This window comes from Mycteria americana, chromosome 1, assembly GCF_035582795.1.
Source record: "Mycteria americana isolate JAX WOST 10 ecotype Jacksonville Zoo and Gardens chromosome 1, USCA_MyAme_1.0, whole genome shotgun sequence".
Lineage (NCBI taxonomy): Eukaryota > Metazoa > Chordata > Aves > Ciconiiformes > Ciconiidae > Mycteria > Mycteria americana.
The window spans coordinates 146,072,952-146,099,295 of record NC_134365.1 but is presented as its reverse complement, the minus strand read 5'-3'; the positions used below and the strand labels follow the sequence as shown (position 1 = coordinate 146,099,295).

At 42.1% G+C, this 26,344-nt stretch overlaps 1 protein-coding gene across 2 annotated transcripts; it reads left to right on the top strand.

Annotated features, from left to right (window-relative positions):
• The first annotated feature begins 63 nt into the window (after positions 1-63).
• LOC142404913 (granulocyte-macrophage colony-stimulating factor receptor subunit alpha-like) lies at positions 64-24,174 on the top strand. Of its 2 annotated transcripts, XM_075491916.1 has the most exons (12): positions 64-204; positions 10,833-10,950; positions 11,122-11,258; positions 12,273-12,393; positions 14,016-14,145; positions 14,238-14,413; positions 15,579-15,718; positions 18,568-18,606; positions 19,584-19,713; positions 20,367-20,460; positions 21,097-21,178; positions 24,039-24,174. In XM_075491916.1, the coding sequence occupies exons 2-12, from the start codon at positions 10,863-10,865 to the stop codon at positions 24,105-24,107; spliced, it is 1,206 nt and encodes a 401-aa protein (XP_075348031.1). In that variant the 5' UTR covers positions 64-204; positions 10,833-10,862; the 3' UTR covers positions 24,108-24,174. The 2 variants fall into 2 exon arrangements, with proteins under 2 accessions (XP_075348031.1, XP_075348030.1); XM_075491915.1 differs by lacking the exon at positions 20,367-20,460.
• Positions 24,175-26,344: the final 2,170 nt, after the last annotated feature.

Below are 26,344 nucleotides of genomic sequence, written 5' to 3'. Positions count from 1 at the left end.
AGGAAGTTTGAAAGCAGTAAGGGAAATGATAAACTGAGTCACTTTCTGACTTGTAGCATTTGCTACAAGCATGCAGTAAAAAAGTTAACTGGCAGAGCAAAACACTTACTGATGCCTGCATGACCACAGCTACAGGTTCAAGTGTCCTTGCTGCTGTGATTCAAAATCAAACAAGATAAAGGAGAAGGTTTTTTTCAAGAGGAGGTATGTCTCTTTATGTTGTCTATTGATTTTCATGTGCCCCATTTGTGCATTGCACAGAAGATTTTGTACAGAACACAAATGTTTGCCAAGGATTAAGTTAGGTACAGTTATACTAGCAAATGTACAAAATCTGGATTAGCTACCTGCTTAAGAAAGTCTAGGCAAAATTTTGGTGATGCTGTAGCCTATTTGAATAAAAAAGGTAAATCTGTGTATATATAAAATTTCTAAAGATTTCTGCAAGATTCAAGGAAGACTATGAAATGTCTATGATGTCTGTTGCACTATTTGACATTTGTTATCTGACATCTATTTTGCAATAACTGAAAGAAATGCTATTTTCTGTACCCTTTCTATAAATTAATCTAACTAGAAATATATGGATTTCTATTTCTTGAAAAGAAGTAAATCACAGAATTGGGATGGTTGAGGCTGGAAGGCACTTCTGGAGATTGTCCTGTCCCACCCTTTTGCTCAGAGCAGGGTCAGTTACAGAAGGTTGCTCAGGGCTTTGTCCATCAGGTTTGAGTATCTCCAACATTGGAGACTCAACAGCCTCCCTGGAAAACCTGTTCCAGTAGCTGACTAACCTCACAGTAAAAAGAGTTTTCTTGTGTTCAAATTGAATTTCCATTATTTGAGGTTTTGCCCATTGCCTCTTGTCCAGTCACTGGGCACCACTGAGCTGAGTCTGGCTCCGTCGTCCTTACTCCCCACAGTTAGGTGTTTATACACATGGATAAGATCTCCCTGACCCTTCATCTCTCCAGGCTGAACAGTCCCAGCTTTCTCAACCTCTCCTCATATGTCAGAGCCCTTAAATCATCTTCGCGGCTCTTTGCTGACTCCTCCAGTAGTCTATATCTTTCTTGTACTGGGGAACCCAGAACTGGACCCAGCACTCCAGGTCTGGCTTCACCAGTGCTGAGCAGAGGGGAAGGATCACCTCCCTCGACCTGCTGGCAACGCTCTGCCTAATGCAGCCCAGGATACCATTAGCTTTCTTTTCTGCAAGGGCACATTGCTGTCTCACGGTCACCTTGTTGTCCACCAGGACACCCAGGGCCTTCTCTGCAAATCTGCTTTCCAGCAGGTTGTCCTCAGCCGATGCTGGTGCTGGGGGTAGTTCCTCTGCAGGTGCGGGACTCGGCACTTCCCTTTGCTGAAATTCATGAGATACTTGTCAGCCCATTTCTCCAGCCTGTCCATGTCCCTCTGAAGCAAAATAGTGGTATATAATCCACTTCTCCCAGTTTTGTATTATCCACATAAATCAAAATACTGATCTAAAGACTGAACTGATTCTGGGAAAGTCGCATTTAGGCAGCAATTTGAGAGGAATATTTCATTGTCTGGTATGCATTGTAAGCTTTTTATTCCTATTTCTATGCCTCCTGGTATGCTTAGCAAACGTATGGTACTCTTCCTATGTCCGCAATGTATAAGCATCAGTTTGTCTGCAACGTATAAGCATCAGTTTATCTTCACATCACCCTGTGAGTAAAATTCAGATTTTCATTTCTGGAAGTGTGTCATGGGCAGGAGTAACTTTCCCAGAGCACTCAAGAAAATAAAGTCACTGGCAAAGGTGGGAATTAGAACCAAGGACCCTTGGTCTCAGGTGACATCTGGTATCATCCTGCACTTACAGCCTAAGAGTGAAGACGACAGACTGTACAGACTACAAGGGTAAGAATTGAAAGTGCTTAAGTCGTTGTTTAATGGATGCTTTCTGTAAAAACTACTATAGGCATACCACAGCTTTTAAATGCGACTGTATTTTCCGTCTGACACATTGATACTGAGATCATTCTAGAGCAGATAGAGTTTGACCATGCCTGTTACAAAAGACCAAACGGACTCATGTTTGCTAGCATCCAGCTTACCAGGGATATGATCACTACTGCTGAGTAAGACACATCATACATCTGGTAACATCAGATAATAAGTTTAGCAATGTTTTCCTTGATAAGATTTTGCTAGTGAAAAACTTCACATACAGGCTATGCACATACCTCTAAATAAAAGAAAGCTCCAAGGCCAGGTATCACTGGCTGGCTCATATTCACATAGCTTAAGTGGATAGATTAGGTTTATAGCAAACCTGTCTTGGAGAGAGCTAGGGAGTGAGCTAGGAATCGAGGAGTGTGGAAACGAGGTGCCTGAGTCCTCTCTGGGGCCCTCCCCTACGTTGCAGGGTAGACACACGCTGAGATGTCAAGACACTTGTGAGGCTGGCCAGGAGAGAAAACGGGAAAAAGCAAAGCAAAAACAAGCATAGAGTTAAGGACGGGGGTTTTCATCCTAATAGATTCTATATTATCTCTTATCTTAATGAAATATGAGGAAATACCACTTGCACAAGAACATATATGTTTCTTCTGGTCTGATCCTCCAAATAACACTCCCAACCAGTTTGACATAAGTATGTGTTCCTTCTGACACCTTCAGTCCTGAGGTCTGTTCAGAGCAGAGGGAGTTTTACCACACTTGTCTGCGAAAGACCAGTCTGGGAGAGGGTGGAGGTCCTGGAGGCACAAAGCTCCTACAGATGTGGTGCTGGAGCCATTCGCTTGGCCACTGGGCAGAAGGTATGGATGGGTCAGGCAAACGGCTTAGGGCTCACCACAGCTCCTATATCTCTTATCCTCCCTGCAGGCCAGAGAAAAGCCAGAGAACCCGGCTATGTGTTAGCACTTTCAACTGGGACAATAGGGAGAACATAGGCACAACCCAACAACACTAATCCTTTCTTGTGTAGTTTGTTTTAAAAGTCAGTCAACTGTGAAACACAAATCCTTTGAGAAGCAAACCCCCTTAGTACTGTGGTCAATGGAAATAATTGTCATTTCTTATGAGGAAAGTGAACACTCACAGGCCCTGCTATTCCCACTGCAAGCCCAATGACAGGTCAAGAGCCTGGAGGCAATGATGCCAAGCAAGCACTCCTCTAAGCAGGCAGGGCTGCAGATGACTCCTTCGGCAGTGCTCCAGGCAAGCATTTCCATGAGAAAACGTGGAGAGTACTTGCTGAATGGGGCTGCTGTCATGTGTAGGAAACCTGAGGGAGATTTTGAAAGCAGAGGAGTCATGAGAGCAGACAGAGGGAGACGACAATAAGAATGAAGCAAAGATTATAAAGGAAAGGTGAGCAGACAGTAGCCAGGGACTAGGAAAATAAATGCCTAAAAAGGAACATAGGATGAAGAAAGGAAGGAGAAAAGGTTAAGAGTGACTGAACAGCTGGCACAAAATGGAGAAAAATATGGTCATATGAAAAGGGGCAGACTAGAAGGACAAGAAGTCTTGAGGTTCCTATGTGCATTGCCGGAGAGGTAACTGAGAGCATGGGAAAGTGGAAATAGCTGTTGAGACCAATATCTCACATAGCATTTCACAGCCAGTCCTCCATACTCTTTGTACTTAAGATTCTTCAGTATCACTTCCCAGCAGCTGTAGCCACATCCTTACTGTAGAATGATGATTTACAAAGAAAAGATTGATGTTGCAAGAGATAAGCAGAGAAGAATCAGGCTACAGTGAAGAGTCTGTCTCTGTTGCAACCCTGACATGGTGTCCTGTCCTCGCTTGATTCCTGGACACCATGATGGATGGGTCATATCAAGCTAATTTCCATGAAATGTGAGGTGCCTCCTGGAAATACTCAACACTCCAGCTTGCTTGGAGGGTCTGGCTGGGTTTTTGCTTTCACCACAAATGGAATCGGTCTGGAATCAGCACTCTGAAATGACCGTAAAAATTAACATAGAAGGACAGACAAGTAACAAAATATTACCATGACTCCCTTTTTCCTGAGCTTGTAAGAATTTACCTCACAGTCTTAGAATTAACCTTAGAAATACCTGCAATCAAGAAAATTGCTACTAGGAAGTTACACTACTGGGAAATACTAAAACAAAACCAACATTAACCAGTGTTGCTTCTTCATGTAGAAAAAAAAACAGAAAAAGAAATGCTGGGAACACAGGTCCTTGAGAAAAGACAATCTCATGAATGGGCTTACCTTTTCCTAAGGAGGAAGAACACACACCGCCTTCCCCAGCAACTTCCCTATGTGCACTATGGCGATCTTATCTCCTCCCACACTATGCAGGGGCTTTGTTTGGGCAGGACCAGGAAGGTTAGCAGATCCTCTGGTGGCTTCTGCTAAATTTAAATCCCAGTGCTTCCATGCCCTAGTGTCCAATGTTCTCAGCATAGTCTTTAACAGTCCATTATATCGCCCAGTTTTTCCAGAGGCTTGTAGGTGATAGGGGATGTGATACACTCCATCAATGCTGTGTTTCTCAGCCAAGGAGTCTATGAGGTTATTTTGGAAATGAGTCCCATTGTCTGACTCAATTCTTTCTGGGGTACCATGTTGCCATAAAACTTGCCTTTCAAGGCCCAAGATGGTGTTTTGGGTGGTGGCATGGTTTACAGGTATGTTTCTAGCCAGCTGGTAGTTGATTCCACCATGGTGAGTATGTAACACTTGCCTTGGCAAGTTTGTGGCAGTGACCCAACGTAGTCAATTTGCCAGGCCTCACCATATCAAAAACCCAGCCATCACCCTCTGTTCCAGGGAGACTTTACTCACATGCCTCACTTGATTGTGGCAAATTTTTCACATTCGTGGGTGACCTGCATGATGGCCACCATGGTCAGGTCCACCCCTTGATCACAAGCCCATCTGTACGTTGCAACTCTCTCTAGATGTCCCAACGTTTCACGGGCCCATCGAGCTACAACTAGCTCGCCATTATGCTCCCAGTCCACACTCATCTGAGCCACTTCAATTTTGGCAGCCTTGTCTACCTGTTCATTGTTTCGATGTTCGTAGTGGCATGGTTCTTGGGCATATGAGCGTCTACATGATGTACCTTTAGAGCGATGTTTTCTACCCGGGCAGTGATGTCTTGCCACAATGCAGCAGCCCAGATGGGTTTACCTGTGCACTGCCAATTGCTCTGCTTCCACTGCTGTAGGCACCCCCAGAGGGCATTTGCCACCATCCATGAGTCAGTATAGAGATAGCATACTGGCCACTTTTCTTGTTCAGCAATCTCTAGGGCCAGTTGGATGGCTTTCACTTCTGCAAACTGACTTGACTCACTTTCTCCTTCAATGACCTGTTGTGTGGGACTCCACACAGCAGCTTTCCACTTCCAATGGTTTCCTACAACACGATAGGCTCCATCAGTAAACAGAGCATAATGCCTTTCATCTTCTGATAACTTATGATATGGTGGTGCCTCTTGGGCACGAGTCACCTCCTCAGGCAATGCTCCAAAATCTCTGCCTTCTGGCCAATTCACAATCCCTTGCAGGATTCCTGGGTGGCTGGAGTTCTCCATTTGATCCTGTTGCATGATCAATGCTAGCCACTTACTCCACATTGCATCAGTTGTGTGATGTGTAGAGGGGATGTTTCTTTTAAACATCCAGTGTAGTACAGGCAATCGTAGTGCCAAGAGGAGCTGTGCTTCTGTACCAACAACTTCTGAAGCAGCTCAAACCCCCTCATATCCTGCTAGTATCTCTTTTTCAGTCAGGGTGTAGGGGGCTTCCAATCGTCGATACCCCCAGCTCCAAAACCCTAGAGGTCAACCTCAAGTTTCACGTGGTGTTTTCTGCCAGAGGCCCTAGGTGCAGTGTAAAGCACATTTTGCACAGCTGGTCCTGTACAGATTGGCCCAACAGCTACTGCACAAGCTATCTCCTGTTTGATCTACTCAAAGGCTTGCTGTTGCTAAGAGCCCCACTCAAAATAGTTCTTCTTTTGGGTTACTCGATAGAGAGGGCTCACAAGCTGACTATAACCTGGAATATGCATTCTCCAGAATCCCACAAGGCCTAGGAAAGCTTGTGTTTCTTTGTTACCTGGTGGGAACATAGCTGTTACCTTATTGATCATATCCATAGGGATGTGACAACGTTCATCCTGCCATTTTACTCCCAAGACCTGGATCTCCTGTGCAGGTCCTTTGATCTTGCTTTTTTTTATGGCAAAACCAGCTTTCAGAAGGATCTGAATTATTCTTTTTCCCTTCTCAAACACTTCTTCTGCTTTGTTGCCCCACCAGTGATGTTGTTGGTGTATTACAGATGTTCAGGAGCATCACCCTGTTCCGGTGCAGTTTGGATCAGTCCATGACAAATGGTAGGACTGTGCTTCCACTCCTGGGGCAGTTGATTCCAGGTGTATTGGACACCCCTCCATGTGAAAGTAAACTGTGGCCTGCACTTTGCTGCCAAAGGAATTGTGAAAAACACATTGGCAATATCAATTGTGGCATACCACTTGGCTGTCTTTAACTCCAGTTCATACTGGAGTTCCAACACGTCTGGTATGGCAGCACTCAGTGGTGGCATGACTCCATTCAGGCCATAATAGGCCACTGTTAACCTCTACCCTCCACCACTTTTGCACTGGCTGTATGGGTCTATTAAAGGGTGAGTGAGTCTTGCTGATGACTCCTTGTTCTCCAATTGATGAATCAGTTCACAGATGTGAACCAGGGAGTCTTGGTTGGTGCAATATTGCCACCAGTACACCGTCATGGTAGCAATTGGCACCTGCTGCTCTTCAACCCACAGCAAACCCACAGCGGAGGGATCGCCCAAGAAGCCACATAAGGTAGACAGCAGTTTAATCTTCTCTGTATTCACAGTGGTGACACCAAAAGCCCATCTGTACCCTGTTGGGTCCTTGAAGTACCCTTTCCTGAGGTAGTCTATGCCAAGGATACACAGGGCCTCTGGGCTGGTAACACTAGGGTGTTTTTGCCACTTGACCCTGCTAAGCTCACCTCAGCCTCCAGTACAGACAACTGTTGGGATATCCCCATCACTCCAGAAATCCAGATGGGTTCTGTGCCCTTATATCCTGATGGCACTAGAGTATGCTGTACGCTGATGTCTACCAAAGCCTCATACTTTCATGGATCTGACATGCCAGGCCATCGAATCCACACAGTCCAGTAAACCCGGTCATCCCTTTCCTTCTCCTGGCCAAATAGGGACCCTCTATTATTGGTTGGAGTATTCACTGTCTGACCCTTACAGTGCCAGACAAGAAGTCCCTTCACCAGATTCAAGGGAAGCAATTTCAGTCCTTCTGTGTCTGGAGGATTGCAGGTCGCCTTCTTCTGTCTCAACAGCAACTAAGCTGACAGACTTCTTGGGTGGCCCGTTCTTAGCAGCTGCCTTCCCCCTCAGTTCACGTACACTGGCTTCCAGTTTAAAAGTGGGCTAACCATCCCACTTCCTCATGTCCTCCCCCAGGTCATCAGGAAGAACCAGAAAGTGCCACGTGGCATGCGCCTGGGGCTCCCTTTCCCTCTGACCAGGGCCAGAGGGAACTGACTTGGTGGGGTGTCCCTGACAGCCCAGGTGCTGGCCCGTGGCGAAGAGGAGGGAGAGATTTTCTTCAATATTTTGAAGCCAGGAAGATGTTCTCTCCACAGTTGATGTACCTGAATCTGGGCAATAAATCATCGCCAAGCTGTCAGAATATCATGCTGGTGAATTTTGGACCACCTTCCTCCACATGGCCCACACGCACAGGAGGTCATTAAGATCTTTGGAGACCTGGTTGTCGTCCAGGTCACTGTAGATGACTTCCAGCACTGCTAATTCTCTCAGGTGCTGGATGCCTTCCTCAATGGTAGTCCAGTCCCCTTGATAATTCACAAGATCTCCCTTGAACATGGATATCTTACCATCATGCTTGACAGGAGCCACCTCCAGAGATTGCAGATTGTTGCCTCTTTTCCAATTCCTCTGTCAATTCCCCAGTCCCTAGTGAGGGATCCCAGCTGTTGGGCTTCCTTATCTTCTAATTCCTGACTGTTGGCCCGCTATCCCAGCATTGGAGCAGCAAGGCAGCAATCCGCTCCCCTGGCTAGCGGCTGTAATCTTTCTGCATGTCTCAAAGTTCTCTTGAGGTCCTAGCTTTTATTGCGTTCAGCTTTCATTGCTGAGCATTACCTCATATGGTCTGGAACATCCCTTTGGTCAGTTTGGGTCAGCTGCCCCAGTTATGCCCACCCCTGGCTTACTGGCCTTTGGGTGAGAGATTGGTGAGACAGCTTTGATGCTGTGCGAGCACTGCTCAGCAATAGTCAAAACGTTGGTGTGTTATCAACCTTTCTAGCTACCAATACAAAGCACAGCACTATATGGGCTGCTCTGGGGAAAGTTAACTCCAGCCCAGCCACAACCAAGTGTTCTTAAGCTAGAGAAGGACAACACATGAAAGCACAGCCATGAACTTCCTTCTTGAACCAGGCAGCAGTGCCAACCCTCTCCTACACTCACACAGCCTGGAAGGGGAGGCATAGTCTCCTACACATGGTCTGCTCACCAGAGGCAATATTCACACACCCTGTGAGAGACAAGAAAAGAAAAAAGTAGGCAAAAGAAACCTGACCAGGTGTAAGATTTGGTTGCTGATTAAAAAAGTGCCTTTAGGAAAAAGACTTCCAAATCAAAGAAACTCAGCAGAGGGAAACAGAAAATCAAATATATAAGAAACAGGAAGATACTAAAAAGGTTACTAAGACTTCTATATAGCAATAGTCAAAGGCTTTAAAACAAGTAGTGAGAAATTATTTATGTGTACCAGAAACAGTGAATGGAATTCAACCAGATCTCCATTGACTATAACAGGAGCTTAAACAGCTTGTGCTTACGTAAATACTGACTTGTAGACACTTTTAGATGTTTTAATATCAAAATTCATCCCACACAGGATATCCACAGGTATCCTAATAGGTCCGTTTCATTATCAAGACATAATGGAGGCAAGTCAAGAGGGGAAAAAAACACTGAAAAACATCTCGTCTTTTGTAGCATTCCTCTTTGAAAAGGATCATTAGCATATACTATCTCATTTCAGGAAATTGGACTGAAAAACAAAGACAGAAGTAGGTTCTAGAAAATGTTGACAACTTACAGAAATAAAGTTGTAGTTGCAGAGGACCCGAATACCAAGAATGAAGGTGTACACTGTTTGTAATTATGTAAATCTTTGTTCAAATGAACTGTACATGAAGACTTGCGAGTCACATGCTCTAAAATAGCTCTAAGCAGGTTCAGCATTTTTTCCTGTCCTCTCAAGTATATTTTATAGCCCAGGTTCAATTGTGCATCGCTGCAGTTATATCAGTTTAAAATTATTATGGACATGTTTTATGAGCTAGCATCATATTTTGATTACAGAGCAGACATCCTCGAAGTTTAACAATGTCCACAGTAAGATTCAACAATTTCTGGACCCAAAACAAATAATAACAAAGAAAGCATTAAAAAAGTGTCTTATTTAATAGTGAGATAAGTAAACTACACCTAACTACTGGGATTCTTTAGTGTATTCAGTTTTCCATGAAAAGAGGTGAGAAGTGAGAGACCACATATAAAAATGAAAAATTAATTCAGGTTAGTCAGGAACTGACAGAAGTGTCATCAAGTTTATGATAAATGCTGCTATTTGGGACATTCAGGACAATGCAAAAGCAGCTGAGTCCAGGGCTATCCAGTGCCAAATGGCCTTTGGAAAGGCCCATCAAAATTCCAGCTCCTAAGGTACTTTTTTGAATGGAAAGCTGTTCTTAGCTGATCTGCGGTCAGAAATGACAAGAAGAAAAGTTGATTCAAAATAGCACTGAAATTGATAGAGAATATATACAAAACTAATGGTCTGTCTGCAGTCAGCTTTGGTCTTTGCCTCCAGGAAAAGAATGAGAAGTGATTCAGGGCATTGCTCTAAACATTATTTTAAGGGCTATTAAGGCCTTACTACATGAAGTCTCGACATCAGCAAGATGCAGCAATCTTTGGATTTGCTGCATCTTGCTGCAAAGCAAGATGCAGATTTGCCATAGTCAAAAATAGGTAAGCAGGTCAGCATTAATTCCTGCTAAAATCTGACGGAGGTTGAGACCTTTCTCTTCCTGCTTTGCTTAGACAGTTCAGATCTCAGGGACGTGTTCCATGCACTTCTAAGTCATGCTGGCAGGAGCAGGTACAGGCTTCTGAACATGCTCGGTGGTGATGCTGGCTTTAACAGAGCACTCAACAGAGAACTGAGTCATCCACACCCTGACACCCTGGCTTTTGGACAAAAGCCAAACCATTCACTTCCCTAAAGGTGCCTTCAACAAATGGTTGAAAGCCAGTCTAAATGCTCACTTTGCAGCAGAAGCCAGAGCACTGCATAGGAAAATCTGCAGTGACGTTCCCAGGATCAGAAAGTGAGAAAACCTGACTTTCTGATGGTATGGTTAGGATAGATATGTGGGACAACAGTAATCCTAAGTCATGGTTTCTGCACTGAATACAGTGAGTGTATGTATCATAACAAGAGTCTGTGGCCTCTCTATCTCAAACTGCTGTGTTGTAATAGACAATAGTGAGCCTACTCAGTTCTTTCAAAGAATAGGTGCCTTCCAGAAGTCCTGAAGCACGCCCTCTGCTTGGCTTTTCTAAAGAATATTTCCTAGGGGTGAATTAGACAGCATCTTTGACTCTTCCCATGAAAAAAAATGAAGCTTTGCAGAAACCAAAGTACACTTGGGCATAATTTTTCTTTTTTTTTCTTTTTTTTTTTTTTTTTTCCCCTGAAGGCTTCATTGTCTCTTTCCAGAGAAGAAAAGATGTTTGATACTCTTGGACTCATTTACACGGTTTGGTGGTGTGTGATGCTATTTCATCCCTTGCATGCTGACATCCAGTGTACGGGGTGTAAGTATGTTTTTGCAGATATAATCTGAGAAACAGGGTTTAATTCTTCATTTATCAGAGATATTTGCAGTTAATCTCGCAACTGTCATCTTAAGCCTGACAGATACTATCCTCTGCATTCAACAAAAACAATAGCGTATCCTTACTGAACTTATTCTGTAACACTTTCAGCAGAAGCACAAGAATCACCTATTATGAACGTGAAAATGAATGGGAGAAAAATGGAACTGTCCTGGGAGAGCAGCAAGAACTTCTCTACATACAAATGTACCATCATACACAGGGACATGGGAAGTGTACAGACAGAGGTAAACTTGCTTTTCATTGAGATAAATAATCACACCTTTTTCTTTATCTTTTATCAGTTTCACTTACTTTGAAAAAATTAATCAGTTGCAGGTAAAATCTGATCAGTGATTGTTTGCAGTCTACAGCTTGATCTGTCAGGGGCTGTGGAAAGCCATCACCAATGCCAGGGTGGATTTGCTGCAGGAGGACCATCCTGTGCGTATCACAGAACTGAAGTTCTGGCACCAAAGTGGAAAGGAGGTGATAGCCTGAACTGTACCTACGTTGAATCATGAATAGGGATGCAGCTGCTGAAAAAAGGGGCTGTGAGACTAAGTGAGACTCCTAGAGAATTTAGTGAGACAGAGCAAGAGACCCTTCAAATAAAAAGTTAATTCCCCAAACACTGCCATGGATTTTCATTATCTCAAGTTCTTCACTTGTTTCCCAGTAAATTGGATCATGCCTGTAGCACAGGTTATGTTATAAGCCCACATTATCCAAAGAGAAAAGTAGGAAGCTTGACAGAAAGAGAGATAGAGATGACTTATTTAGCCCAGCAAAGCGGATGCCTTAATTAGAAATGCATATTACAAAAACACACCACATCTTTATTGAAGATTGTAAGTATAATGCCATAGACACCTTTCTGACCCCTGGGGAGGTCAGAAAAGGACTTCTCTTTTGCTTAATCCTTTGATTAAATTCCATTTTGGTTCCCACATTTATTAACCATCTTCTGTTATGCCACTGAGGTACTATTAGCCTTCTCTAATAGTTGCACACCAGTGTAGCATCCAACTCCTGAGCTGCAAAGCTTTTTGTGTAGTTATGCTTTTGATCACTCAGCTCCGTTCTACATCACCCTCAAGTGGTAAAGGAGAGAGTTAGCTCTTGAACCTAAAACGCATACGTATACATGCAAGATTTTGGCCCTATGAATTGAGTTTCTGAGTTGCACTTCCATAACCAGCATCATCTAACTCCAGCAGAGGAAAAACGGAGAAATAAAACATCAACATGTTCTTTTTCAGGTGAATAGTCCACTATGCAGGTTTCCAGTGGAACAATACATACCTCTGCATGAAGGGGTATTCTTCATCATTGAAGTGCCAAACACAAACATCTCAAAAACCTGCACCTTTATCCCTGGAGGTAATGTCTATGGTCTGGGTAAGGTTTTCTCTATTGCAATATTTTAAAAGTAAACATTGCCTTAGAAAACAATTCCTTACACAGCAGATAACTGCTTTATTTTCTATTAAAAATGATTTTTTGCAGATCCGCTAAAATTATTTGCTCTGTAATGAATGTTTCCACAATTCTGCAAGAGATGCATTACTACAAATGTATCAGTAATTGCCTTATACTCTTTCATACCAGGGCTCCAAAATGACACTAAATTACCGTGGTTTAAGGGTGGATTCAAATAACTGTTCTGGCTGTTACAAATTAAGATGTTTGTGCCCGTTTCTTTATTAAATGCTTTTCTGCTGGGCTGTTGGTGAGTTTGTCAGGAGCCAGACCACAGAGCTAGCTAAAGGCACATACTGGGGATCAGTGAAACCCATAAAATGGGAGGAGGAGAGGAAAGGAAATGCTGGCGATAAGCAGGTAGGGGCAAACTGAATGCAGCAATCTCCTAATCTGGCCCTGGCACGCACACACACGCACACATGCGGGTTCCCTCGGCTGCTGTGCGCCCACTGAGCTGAGGGAATACAAAGATATTCTGAGCCTGCCCCGGGTGGGAGTTAATCAAAGTGGGATTCAGGCAGATCCTAGGTTCGTAATTCCAAACCTGAAGTTTTTACGGCCTGTTTTGCCCTTCCTTCGGGACTTGGAGTTCTCCACTAAAATTGCCCAGTCACCAGTGCTCCTGCAGCTATGTGTAATGGGGTATTTCAGACTTGACAGAGGTCATGGGATTAGCAGGTTACTCATATCTGAGCAGAGAGAGTACTCCCTACTCATCTCTTCCTGGGGAGCTGACAGAGGAAACACTCTCATGGTGACCCTCAAAATACAAGCCAGGACACACTGCCTCCTAAAACCTCTTGCTTTTGCTGTTCCTCCCCAGCTGGCCCTAGCCCCCAAGCACGCAGGTTCCCCAGGGCATTCCCCCGTTTCCACAAGGGTGCCCTCAATACTGGGCACTGGAAGGGGCTCAAGGCAGCAGCAGAGGAAGCCTCCATCCTTTCACTGAAGTTGGGGCACACCGCAGAAAGAAGCAGAAAACTGGCTGAAGAAGAAGAGAGAAGGAGGCTGAGCATGCCTGCACAGCCCAGACACGAGGGAGCTTCCAAAGAAACGAGGTTCCCACTTCAGTGTGCTCCGGAAAAGGAAGAGATCAAGCCTCTGGTGCCCACGTCAGGGTGGACAGCTCTAGCTAGGAGGCTATTTCATCAGAGGGCCCCACCTTACTTTTCAAAGTCCCAGCTTTTTAAACGCTGTGTGTAAGCACTTCAGGAGTGGATTCCTGAGCCTTAATTTTAAAAGGAGAAATACTTCTCTCTGTAGCACCAAGGATGGTGTTAAAAGGCAATGTGCCTTCCTTTATCTGTGTGAATGCTCTACTCACTCCCAAGTTTCACAGTTCAGAGGCAGTCAAAATACGGTGAGTGTCCAGCTTTCTCTCAGTTGTCATGCCTAACCCAAAAAATAATCAGCTGGAGTTGCAGGTGTCTCACATGCAACTCCACAAGCGTGTGCCAAGATCCTCCAGCTTGGAGCAGTCACACGATTTTTCCTCATCACGGATATTCCTGTGTTTGCAGGCATGAATGGGTCGGCCATTGAAAACTTCTCCTGTGTGATTTATAACGTTTCCCTCATGAACTGCACTTGGCAGGCAGGCAAGGATGCTCCAGGAGATACCCAATATTTTCTCTACTGGCAGAACTCGGGGTAAGCAGGTCTGCTTGAGTCTAGGGAAGTCTGAATTCTCATTTGACACATCACATTGCCCACGTTTAACTAAAATACCTTGCTATATACAGATATGATGATGCAAGGGAATGTCAGCTTTACATTAAAGATGAAAATGGCAGAAACACGGGATGTAGATTCCAAAATGTGAAGATAGACACTGATAAAGCTTACTTCCTGGTGAATGGGTCTAGCAAAGACTCTCGGATCCAGTTCTATGATGAGTACATTAAACTGTATAAAATTGGTAAGTGAACATTTTTATTTTATTACTGTTTTATAAAATAAGGAAGTGGGGAATTTTCCTCTGAAGAGAAAAGAAGAATAAAACAAAGTCTGTAGCCATCACAGGATCCTGTACTACAGGTCAGACTTCGCTCATGATAGCTGACAGAATATAGTTCCAAAAATTAACTAAAACAAGTGAAGGCAGAGGCAGCCTGAAATAATGGCTCAGAGAAGTGGTGTGAACATATCCATGGAATCCAAGTGATGAAACACAATGGTTAGACTTTCAAGGCCACCTTTCTGATGGGCTCATTTTGCCATCCCTTAATTCCACCGTCTCTGAGAGCCACAAGAGCTATGTGTCTTGAAACCAGAGGGAGGGTTCAACTTGCAAACTTAGACTGCATTAGTTACATATGTGTGTACCTATGGGTGAGCTAGGTGTTTAAGCTCTGGAAGAGATCTGGGACAGGATTCAGCTGCCTAAAAACATGCCTCTAGTGCCATTTGAGACACCCTCATACACTCGAGGCATCCACAAGGCTTGCAGATGTGGCCCAGGACCTGTGAGAGACCAGGGTCCTCCTGGGTGTCCTATGTGGTTTGAAATGCACGGCGTGAGACTGACTCCGGCCTGCAGCCAATGCAGGCTGCAAAGCCCGGAGCTATTCAGCCAAGCACGTCTGCTCCATGGTACGCCAAACCACTTTGCAGACATCATGGGCACTACTGATGAGATCTCCACTGACTATAGGGGTTCGACACTTAGGTCACACCTAGTCAACTATATTGTAGGCACTCAAATTCCGATGACTTGGTCTTCCAACTGAATACTACCACACGCACAAAAACCTCCAACTTTTTTCCTATGGAGACTTGCATTGTCAATGTGAAATTTACATGTAAAAGAAGATGGCACTGTATGGACTGTACTACTGAATTACACAAAATTCTTCATCCCTTTTTTTACACAAACTTCAGTTACTTCAGATGTCCAACAACTGAAGTGCTGTATTTCTGAGTTTTGCTATTGTATTTTACTCCTGTTTACCAGATAACATTTGTTAACATCAGCAGCACACAGCTGTACATCAGCTGCCTCAACTTCACATGTATTTTGCTATGAACACGAGTTGTACCTGATTACTGACCATGTCTACATTAATAATTTCATTTCTTTCCAGAAATACTCACTCCTCCATTAAATGTCACTGTCAATTGTCCTAGAGGTCCAGAAGCTTGCATAATTACATGGCAACCACCCCTTACAAGTCATGTGAAAAGCGTAGACTGTTTTCAGTATGAAATTAGCATACAAAATAAGGTAAAAACAATTTCTTGGTTTGTATTTGGCACCATACCTACCTACATGCATATCTATAACATGCAAACTTCTGTTTCCTTTATTTGTTAACTTCTCTCTCATAAGCTGTGGTGTCCTTCTGCTCCAGCCCTGCTGGTCTCACATCCCACCGCTCACGACCTTATTTCAAACTAACAAGGTGCAAAGCAGAAAAGCAGAGGAGAGCAGGGAAATGCTATGAGGGGTCTCTGTCCAAAGACTGGGAGAGCGCCTGAGATGCTCTCCTGCATGAGCATGCCTCGGGAGATGACCGGGCGACGGCCGCCTGTGATCTGCAATGAGGGCACTGCCTGGGCGACAGCCGCCAGCCCAGGCCAGGGCTCCTCGTGCTCGCCCTGCTTCCCAGGGCACCTCAGCTGCAGCCACCCTGACGGCATCTTGCAGACGCTGGAAAGCTCACAGCTGCCCCTCGATTTCACCACGTGGGACTGTTTTGCCCCCCTCAGCCTCCACACCTCTCCCGCCGCCTGTTGCCCTTTGGCAGCCTTCGCTCGGATGCCATCCTTCCCCCAGAGCCTGGTTGAGCCAACCTGACCCCCACCTGTCTACACAGTGTCTGCCAAAACCTCCGATTTGAAACCAGTGCTGAAATAGAAACCACTCTTCTGAAAAATTAGATACCAGCAACTCAGGGGAAAGTTCACACAGGCCCAGGGTAGACATCCGCAATGGATGCGTTTGCTTTTCAGTGAATTACCCTCTACGCTCTCTGTAGTCAGATGTGGTGGTACCCATCTCCTTCCAAGGTAGATGACAGACAAATCATGTGCTTAAAGTCCTTCTTTCTTTCCATTAGCTATAAGAGAGGAACCTAAGATGGCTATCTCGGATGTAAACATGTATGTACCAAAAGTGAGCTGGGACTTGTACGCTATAGGCAGAGCACTACCAATTTACCGTAGTGCCCACAGGAAAAGTGCAGGACAACACAGAGCGTGTCACTTTACCATAGCTGAGGTATGTCTGGTTTCCATCAAGTACAATGGAGCAGAGAGGCTGAGCTATCAAATCCTCCTCCACAAATCTCAGTGCTTAAAGGACCTGATTTTAACACCCCTAAGGACAAAGGGCAGGAAAATTCTTTGAGCCCATGAGTTTGACAAGGAGGCAAGAAATAGCACTCTTCCACCCCATCCCTGTGATACCTGTTTCACCATTACATGATTTTCACACGTGGATAACGTCTGCGCCGTGACAAATGAGGGCTCCCTACCACTCAGAAGCTTACCGTAGCGGCAATTCCTCAGGCATTTGTAACACAAGACCATTACAGGAAAGATCAGCCAAGAGTTAAACATAAATATACAACTGCAATAAAGCAATACATCATTAAAACTCATTAATTCTGTCAAAACAAGGCCTGCAGCTTGCATGCTGTTTAGATTGTCTGGCTTTTGTATCTTGCACGCATTAATGGTATCCACCTTGGTAGCTATTTCAAGGAGCAATTGCAGTACACATAGCTTTCCAGCTGGCTGGTATAATCTGACAGTAAGATGGTGTGTGAAATACTTAAGAGTATTTTACACAAAGATATATGTTACAACATATGACTAAAGCAATATTATCAAAATGTTTCTTTTAAAGAAATACACGTTACCTCTTCGTTCCCGTGCTGCAGTCAGAATGGGTAGAGTTCAGTAGATTTCTACATGTGGGTGTGAAATTTATCTCACAGACTGAGACACCTTAATGTAGGTGTCTGCAAAGGAGCACAGATATCCCGTAACAGTCAATGCACATCTAGGGCTCCGTTCAGCTGAGCAGTAGGTGCCTCATGCCCCTTAAGGTGCTACAGGTACTGGAGGTACCAGAGGTACCTACATGGAGATGGCAAATATAACTCACACCTTTCGGGAGGGGCCATCAGAGGCAAGGCAGGATACCCCGTAGCAGCTAAAATGGCACTATATGTCTAAGTTTAGGCAACTCAGGTGCACCCTCCCTGTTCACAGCAAAGGCTGATGACTTCCATCATGTCCTAAACTGATAAAGCTCAGCTGACAATGAGTAACAGGGAAATACTAGCCTACTTTATAACGCAACATACACGGCGGGTGTGTTTTCTGAAATGAGACATTCCTTCCAACAACATCTTTCAGACTTTTCCATAATGCCAGCGATCCTTCTGAAATTACATGTGATAGATGTTTCCAGGACCTCAGCTTTTCAATGTTTTCTGGGATCCTTGCTAAAAGCACTGCTGTTGATTTTGTTCACTCATTTTTTAACCTACCCTTTTTTCAAAATTTTCAGGTTATTTGATCCAGGTCAATGCTTGATTCTAGTTAATCAAATTTTGATTGTATGGGACGTGTAAGTAGGTCTTTGCAGTACTTTGGGGAAAGCCCCTGAGTATGGATCACTCGGATGTCTAACAGAGACTTTGACTGGAAGGAGGGTAAATTTGCTGTTCACATCAATTTTATGCCCCATGTTATCAAACTATTGTGAAATCACGGCTTCCAGATCTGCTGTGTTTGGAGGATGATTTGATTTTTGCATAATGTGAATATACTTCTGCTGGATGAGAACGCACAGTGTAAATATGCCCTTAGAGGAAAATAAAGCTTCTCACAACCCCTGATAAATAACTCATGTTTCCTTCTTTTTCTAAAATGAAATGGAGGAAGCCAAAACTGAATAAAATGCTATATTCTAGGATATTACTGGAGCAGATTAGCCAATTGATTTTTCAGTTTAAAATTACTTATGATCTTTATAAGCAAGAAAATGAGAACAAAAAAGGGAGGAATATTTGACTATTTGACAAGAAAATAATAAAATGAAGATTTGTCTTTGGTTTGCAGGATGAGCCCAAAGGCGAGAAAAAGGATCAGCCTGTAAGAGTAAGTATTCTTGTTCTATAAAAGTCTGCGCTTTTGCCCACTTAGGTGTATAAATACCATTACACAGAATGTAGTTACTTCTAGAACTATAGTTTTTGTATCAATATAGCAATAAGAATTCGGGAAGATATGTTCCTGTGGTATCTTTATGTGGAAACTTCTTAATATATTCCTTTTGGATGGGTTAGGTTACACTAGGCAAAATTTTCCATGAATTTCACAAAACTTCATACTTTCCATTTATCACACAAATAGATTTTGATTAAGACAGATGTAACATTTTGCTTAATACAAAATTGGAAAAATTCTTTTTCTTGTACCTGTTGGTGGAAAAATACCAGCGTAGTTCAGGACAGCTAGACAGAAGGAATGCCGAGATCTTCAAAACCTGTGGAAGTTAACTGGGATTCCAGTACACACTGTCAGTCTTCCCCTGACAAATGAGTGGTCCTTTCAGCCCTGGAAGCATCTTAGGCTTAGCAGATTCCAGACTTTTTATAAAGTATCATGAGGCCAGATGATACGTATCTGTTATTGGATTGTCTCAAAAACATTAAGTCTGTTTAGCAAAGACAGACACCATCCAGGGAATATTTGCATGATTAATGCCTGTAAAGGTTGCAAGGTGAATTTACTGGGTGCTTCTCCAGTTTCAGCTTTCTGTCCTTCTGGGTTTTTTTAGGATCCATAAACAAGGACAGGGGAAAAAATGTCCTGAAAGCATAATAAATTAAATTACATTAAAGACCCAGTAAACTTCAAAATCCAACCTTAAACTTCAAAACCCAGAAGATTCAGTGGCAAGCGTGAACTAATTTATCACACTTTTAAATTTGGGGAGAAGAACATTTAACTACTACATACTTACAAAATCACACAAATTAGTTTTTTATAGAAACTATCGGGAAATTAAACCCCAAATTGTACTAATATTTGCCCATGGGGTGAAATGCACAGCCTGATTGCTTTGATTTTAGGTAAGGAACTACAGATATGAATTCCAGAATTACAATGAGAAAAAAAAATACGTTCTGAAAATCAGAGCACGTGGAAAAAGCTGTCCCGTAAGCTCAATCTGGGGGGAGTGGAGTGGACCCATCGAGTTTGGTAAGACTGTGAAATATTATTTTAATATAGTTTTTTTTTTTTTCAGTATTACCACATTTGCCTTCTTTTCTCCCTCACACTCACAGATATGAATAAAATCTTAATTCTTACCCAATGACATGGAAGGAACCAGGTGGAAATTATTAATGTGGAGGAGATGCTTAAGTACTATGGCAACAGAGGCTGATACCAGCCTTTGATTGCTTGGGATTGTGAAGGCAGAAGTTTCTCAGATGCCAGGGCTGCAGTAACAGGCTGAGATAGACCCAGTCTTGTCTTCAGTCTGGAGTGCCAAGGCTACCTTTCAGTTCCTTAAGTTTCTGGCATGAATATAATCCTCTTTCTTCCACATCTTCCTTTTCACCCTTTCCTCAAGACTTTTTACAGTGGCACCACTTTTGCTCTATTTTTCATTCTGTGGCACTGTTTCTCCTTCCCCTTCTCTGGAGTTTTAAAATTCTCTACATTTTAAATATTCAAAATGGTTTAAAATGCATCAAGCGTACCTGAACTTTTTGACAAGGTTCTGTAAGAAGTCAAGTTGAAGTCCTTCAGATTATTTAAAAAATTGGGTGAAATTTGCATTCATTACTGACAGTCACAAAGGTAGCTTTTTGGCATGCTAAGATATTTCTCTCTCTTGGATGTTTCAGGTCGAGGGAAAGATTATTTTATTTTTGTGATTTTATTTCTGATAGCACTTGGAACAATGTTAGTGACACTGCTCCTATATTGTCTTTTCAAAAGGTAAATCAACCTTATTACTGTAGAAACTATTGATATAGTATTATTTCTACGAAACACACTCCTATCTCCTACCTTCCTACCTACAAACTTAAATAATTTGATTATTAATGTCAAAGTACTATTACCAGTATTGTTGTGGATGCCACTTTGACATGCAAAATCACTACAGGTGAAAAAGGGGGAAAAGATGTTAAGGTTAGTAAGTGATTGATCCCACTAGATCCTGCAAAAACATTTCTGTTCTTACTTTTCAGCATTTAATGCCCACATTGCTTTGAAGCCATTGGCTTCACACAGTACCAGACAAGAGGGAATGAGGGCAAATGAACGTGTCATTATGTTGATAAAACTACTCAGTGGTGGAAGAAAGTTATGTTATGTGATTTATTGAAAGTCATTGTTTAATAAAGTATTTACTGTGACTCTTGTCACAAAATAAGTTTTAGTTACCCAAGTGATAAGATAGTTACCCACCAGTCTACACTCAAACTATTTTCCTTCTCACTTAGTGGTTTGTAGAGCAATAGCTATTCGATCTTGAAAATAAAAAATGTCCTTAAGTACAACACAAAATGTTTGTGTAAGTTATATTACCAGTATTTTTAGTTTCTTCACAATCCCATTTTCTACCCAAAGGTGTTGCAGTTTCAAAAGCGTATTTCCTCCTGTTCCACAACCAAGAGACAAATTTAATGCATCAACCGATGAAGATATCCAGGTATGCTTTCTTTCCAATTCAGTCCAATTCCAATTCTTATCCAATCTGTTAACTATAAACCATGATAGGCTGAAGACTAGAATAATTGGCATATAAAGATGAGAGTTAAATTTGGTCCATTAAAAACTAATTCGCTCCCATGCAAAGTATGATGTTTTGAACCTAGAAATGCTCTATGCCAGTGCTGAGACTAGGGATTATCCTGTACATATTTGCAGCCATATTTTAAGACCAGTTATCACTTTTACTGAGATCAGTAATTTCTGCAGGTACCTGTTTAGCTAGGTTGCTGTTCATACTTTGAAAATAACCTAAGTGAGAAAGCATTTGCCATTACCATTTTCAAATATCAATGATCATAATACAATGTGAACATATATTGTATAAGTCTGACCTATAACCATGTAAAAAACCCTGTTGCACTGAATCCTGAAAAGCAGGGCTGGAAAGTCTCACTGGCTTAACTAGCCTTCTCTTTGCTTCAGTTTAGGATTAGTTTTAACAATTTTGATGTTTTGAGCAAATTGTGTTCAATCGATATTCTATAGCATCTCTATGCAGTCTATTCTAATGTTTAATTATCTTTACTTCCAGAAAGCTTTTTTAATAGCCTGGTTTACTGCACTTAAAATCCTTTACATCTTATCCCTATTCCTTTCCTGTTTACAGCATCTTACACCCTTGCACACTGTCAACAGCAACTAACTCTTCTAGTCTTTCTTCACATGTCATGACAACCAGGCTTCAAATCATTCATGCTTCTCTTCACATTCGTCCATTTGAGGAATGGTTTGCACAGTGTCTGCATAGCGAGGGAATGCTTTGTACCAGCTGGCTAAAGCAAAGATGTACTTGTAAGTCGATAAATCAGGCTAGTTGTCTATTGCCTACAACGTTCCAGTGGGCAACACCACCCTTTTCAATGAGGCTTTCAGAAGTGACACAGAAATTTTCCATCAATCCTTTACAAAGAATCCTCAAAGCTATTACTACTAAAACTTTCCAGTTTTGGTTACTATATACCAGCACATTATCCTGACTTATTTGTCTTTGGTCCTACCATCTTTGGTTTTAATAGAAGGCAAGTAGCAATGTAACTTGGATGAGTTTCATCATCTATCTGAAGTCATAAACATCTGATATCTCACTTCATATCAGGCTGTCAGAGCTAAGGTTACAGAGCAGCAGTCCATAGCCCATCAAATCATTAAACAGTAATTGCTAGTAAAGTAGCAAGCAGTCCTTCAAAAATTGCGGACCCTCCAGATAGTTTGCTTTTACCAAACTTGAGGGGCTTCCACGTTCCTGTACATACACTACCAGAATTACTCAAATCACTCCACTACAACCCAGAAGCCTTTGTGGATGTGGTTTTGCAAACAGTGCCACAGGCACCTCCATACAGGCAGCAACTAATCAGCAGTAATTGCCCGAGTTCAGGTGAAGCCCTCAGCTCAGGTTGCCTCATGCCTGCCAACAGGCACTGTGAAGGTAATTCGTAAGTCTGACATGTCTAAACAGTTTCTAGACTCTTCTTTGACTATTTTAATCTAGTGTTAAAGCCTAGTTTTATTTCACCTCTTATCTCCACACTCAGGTATCTAAGGCTGATTAAATGCTGTAATTCTTCGAAGCGGATAATAAAGCACCAATAGGTTATCTCAGGAGAGCTCTCCTCCATTGAATACCAGGACTCTCTCTTCCTGGCATTTAGTGCGAATATATTTATGAGCTATTTTGAACCTGTGATGTCCTTTAATCATACCTTTGTAAAACTTGCATTCCCTCATTTTGTCCCTACTGACTCAATGACCTTTCACATTTTCTCATTAGTTGTCCTGTTTCACAATACTTTTCCTTAGATCACTGAAAAACCTCACAATTTACAAACCTAACCTTTCTGCACTGACTTCGCACTTGTATCCTTAACACTCATGTTAAAGAACTGCCAGTTTTCCCATTTGCTGTGGGTAAGATCCTACCAACCAATTCACTCAGTTCATCAGACACCTTGCATTCCTGTAATCCATTTTATTTTACTCATCTTCCTTCACTTTTTGGTCATTCTTTGCTTTCCTCACCCTCACTCAGAATTACACTTTTAACACTTTGTTTTCCTCTCTTCCCGAATTAAATACATTCCAAGAACTTGCAAGACACACTCTGCATCCAGATGCATTGCTTTCCTCTGTGAATGGCCGAGTAGCATAAAACACCATGACCATGGAGCCCTGCAGTGCTTACCAGTCCCACAGATTTCCTAGACAAAATTCCTCACCAAGACATCTTGGTTTGATGTTCTGTAACATACCCTCAGTAGGACAGCAAACTTGCTTCCCCCCCCCTTCCTTTTTCCAGTACTACTCCTCCTACTTTTTTAAAAATCAAATTTATCTCCCCTTAATATTTTAAGCCCCAAGCCCTGTATCAGTACTATGATCTTACCCAGCAACTTCCACTCTTGTAGAACTCCAGGTTAACCAATGTAAAACCATGATAGCAACCAAAATGTTTTCTCTTTAAGTCTAGTTAATGCCTACATATGGGAAAATTCAGGCAATACTCACTAAATAAGTGAATTTTATTGCCTCAGCTAAGGTTGTCCAGCATTTAAAATCAACTTTTATTCTTTTTCCTTCAGCTGACAAATAGCTAGCACTGATCATACATGTTAAAAGTCAAACAATCCTTAACTGTCCTTAAACTGTTTTCTCCTGCTTTGCAAGCATTTCTTATGTATTAAACTAGCAAGGTGAGGTGCCTTTGGTACTGGTGTATCTAACATTTAGAAATGTTCTCTGATCATCAGCCATAACTCTGTAGCTCATTGCATATGTTACAGAATTTTCTTTCTCTTTAGACGGAATACATAAATCTACCAAAAAAATGTTGTACCGAGGAAATAGCTATGGTTGAAGAAATGCCCTAACTTTCCAAAAAGAACTTGGATTCCCCAACATGAAAGAAAATCATGGATCCACCTGACAACTAGGGAGTACTTCAAAGCACAGGCCAGAAATGAGTATCACCTATAATACTTGTCACGTAAAAATCCACCTAAAATGGAGCAGGGGAAAAAAGTGGAGGGAAAAAAAAAAAAATCAGTAAAACTTGTTCTTTTCCCTTTGTTCAAAAACACAACGCCTGGCAGCTAAGCTTTTCTGCCAACACCTACTGTGAAGACTCGCTGAACCCTTGCCAAGATTTTCTTCACAAAGTGAGAGAACGCCTCTCATCCACAACACTGAAGAAACTTGGTATGTCTTCATTGCTATGATGCATCTTTCCTCTGAATATACTGATTTCCTATAGGATGATAGGACTGCTCAGGAATGCCACAGTAGTTCATTTTCCCAGCTTACCATTTTTATGTACCCAGCGTATTTTCTGAAGGAGAAACTAGCTATTCAAAATGTGTTTAAAATTGCCCTTCAACCTTGCAATCAGCAATAATACCAAACTGTCTCAGCTTATTCAGTAAGTTTTATGCAAAAACAGAAAATGGGAAATAAAATGACATTTGCAAAAAATAGCTATTAAGGCTGGGCTGCCAGTCAGCCATTTCATGAGCTCAGTACTTCCAGTGCAAATGTGAGTCTCTACAATATTAATATGGACTTGACTCAGATAGTATACGATTTAGTAACTGGATTTTAAATGCAAAGGTTTCCTCACACCAATGCATTTTATTTATTCCCTTGAAAGTGTGCAAGCTCTATTATTTTTAAAATGTAGGCTTTAAATACCAGTATTTTTCTTCTTACAAATTACAGATATTTTCCTGTCAAAAATATTTTTCAAAATAAATACATTTCACTAAGTGTTTCAATAAGGCAGAAAACAAATGTTTTTTTTAAAAGTCTCATTTATTGTTTGCCTTTTATGTTCCCACACTGTATAATCACACATTGAAAATTGCTGCTGCACAACTAAGGGAAGCCATATACTAAAAAAAATAAACACCAAGTAGTACATGCTGAACACACAGCATAGGTAAATTGCAGTTCCACTTAAAAAACCCCTCACACTTGCATTGATTTCTTTTCCTATTTCTTCTGGTTAAAACCTAGTTCGGAGGGGGGACAACATCTCCCCTTTCAGGGGCTGCTCAAGTAATCGTCATGTTTGGTTCTTCCTCACAAAGCTAGGGCCACCATACACTCACAGTGAGTTATGGGAGGTATTCTGTCATTATCTCTACCTTTCAAGCCACTGATACAGAAAATAAACCTAAGCAACGTATTTATATCAACAAAAACTCTTCCCCTGCCCCCCAAAATCAATATAATTACAACTGAATCAGCAGGTTGATTGGCAAGGTCAACATCAAATGACCTGCCTGCACCAGGAGAGCTACCATTACTGAACAGGATAAAAACGCTTGCAGTAGGTACATGAAGTTTGCTATTAGTCTGTATACAAAGTAGCTGTGTAACGTACTTACATTCGCATACAGATGTTGAAAGCAGTACTTCTGTAACAGCTAAAGGAAAAAGGTAAATTATGTTTGAGAGGAAGGTAATAATCAGCCAAAGCCAAGTAGTTAATTTAAATACTTTGTCTTGAACAGCAACCTCAAAAGGCACACAAAAGAACTCAAGACAGCTCAGCCAGCCTTCAATGACTCATACAATGACACACTGGTTCCTTCTCCAGATATAGGGAGAGTTCTTAAAAACATGATTTGAAGATGAACACCTTGTTTTCCTTTACTGGTCCCCCTACCATGTCTTTGCAGATTACAAAGTACAGAAGTAAGATTATACATATATGAAGAAGAGCACATAGGTATTACATTATCTCAAATAGCAGTATGAGAAATTATTCAATCTGATTTTGGTCTTCCGACAATCCCCACAACTACACATCAATCAGTTAATATTGAAGGCTGACCTACCTTGATCTGTATTTTACAGCTACACAGAAGCATACATACTCCCTCCCACACAGCCCATCAACTTCACTTCTTAGAATAAACCTCATTTCAGATTAAATTCACCTTCCACAGAGGTACTGACCACTGCTACAGATCAGGCCAAACAGTATCTTGAATGGCACAATCAGCATTTCCAAATAGCAGCAACAATACAATACATAGGTTACTCAGAAGTTGAAGGCATTTACTAGGTTCCTGGGTTTTTGCATGAATGCCACGTTGCTTTCTGT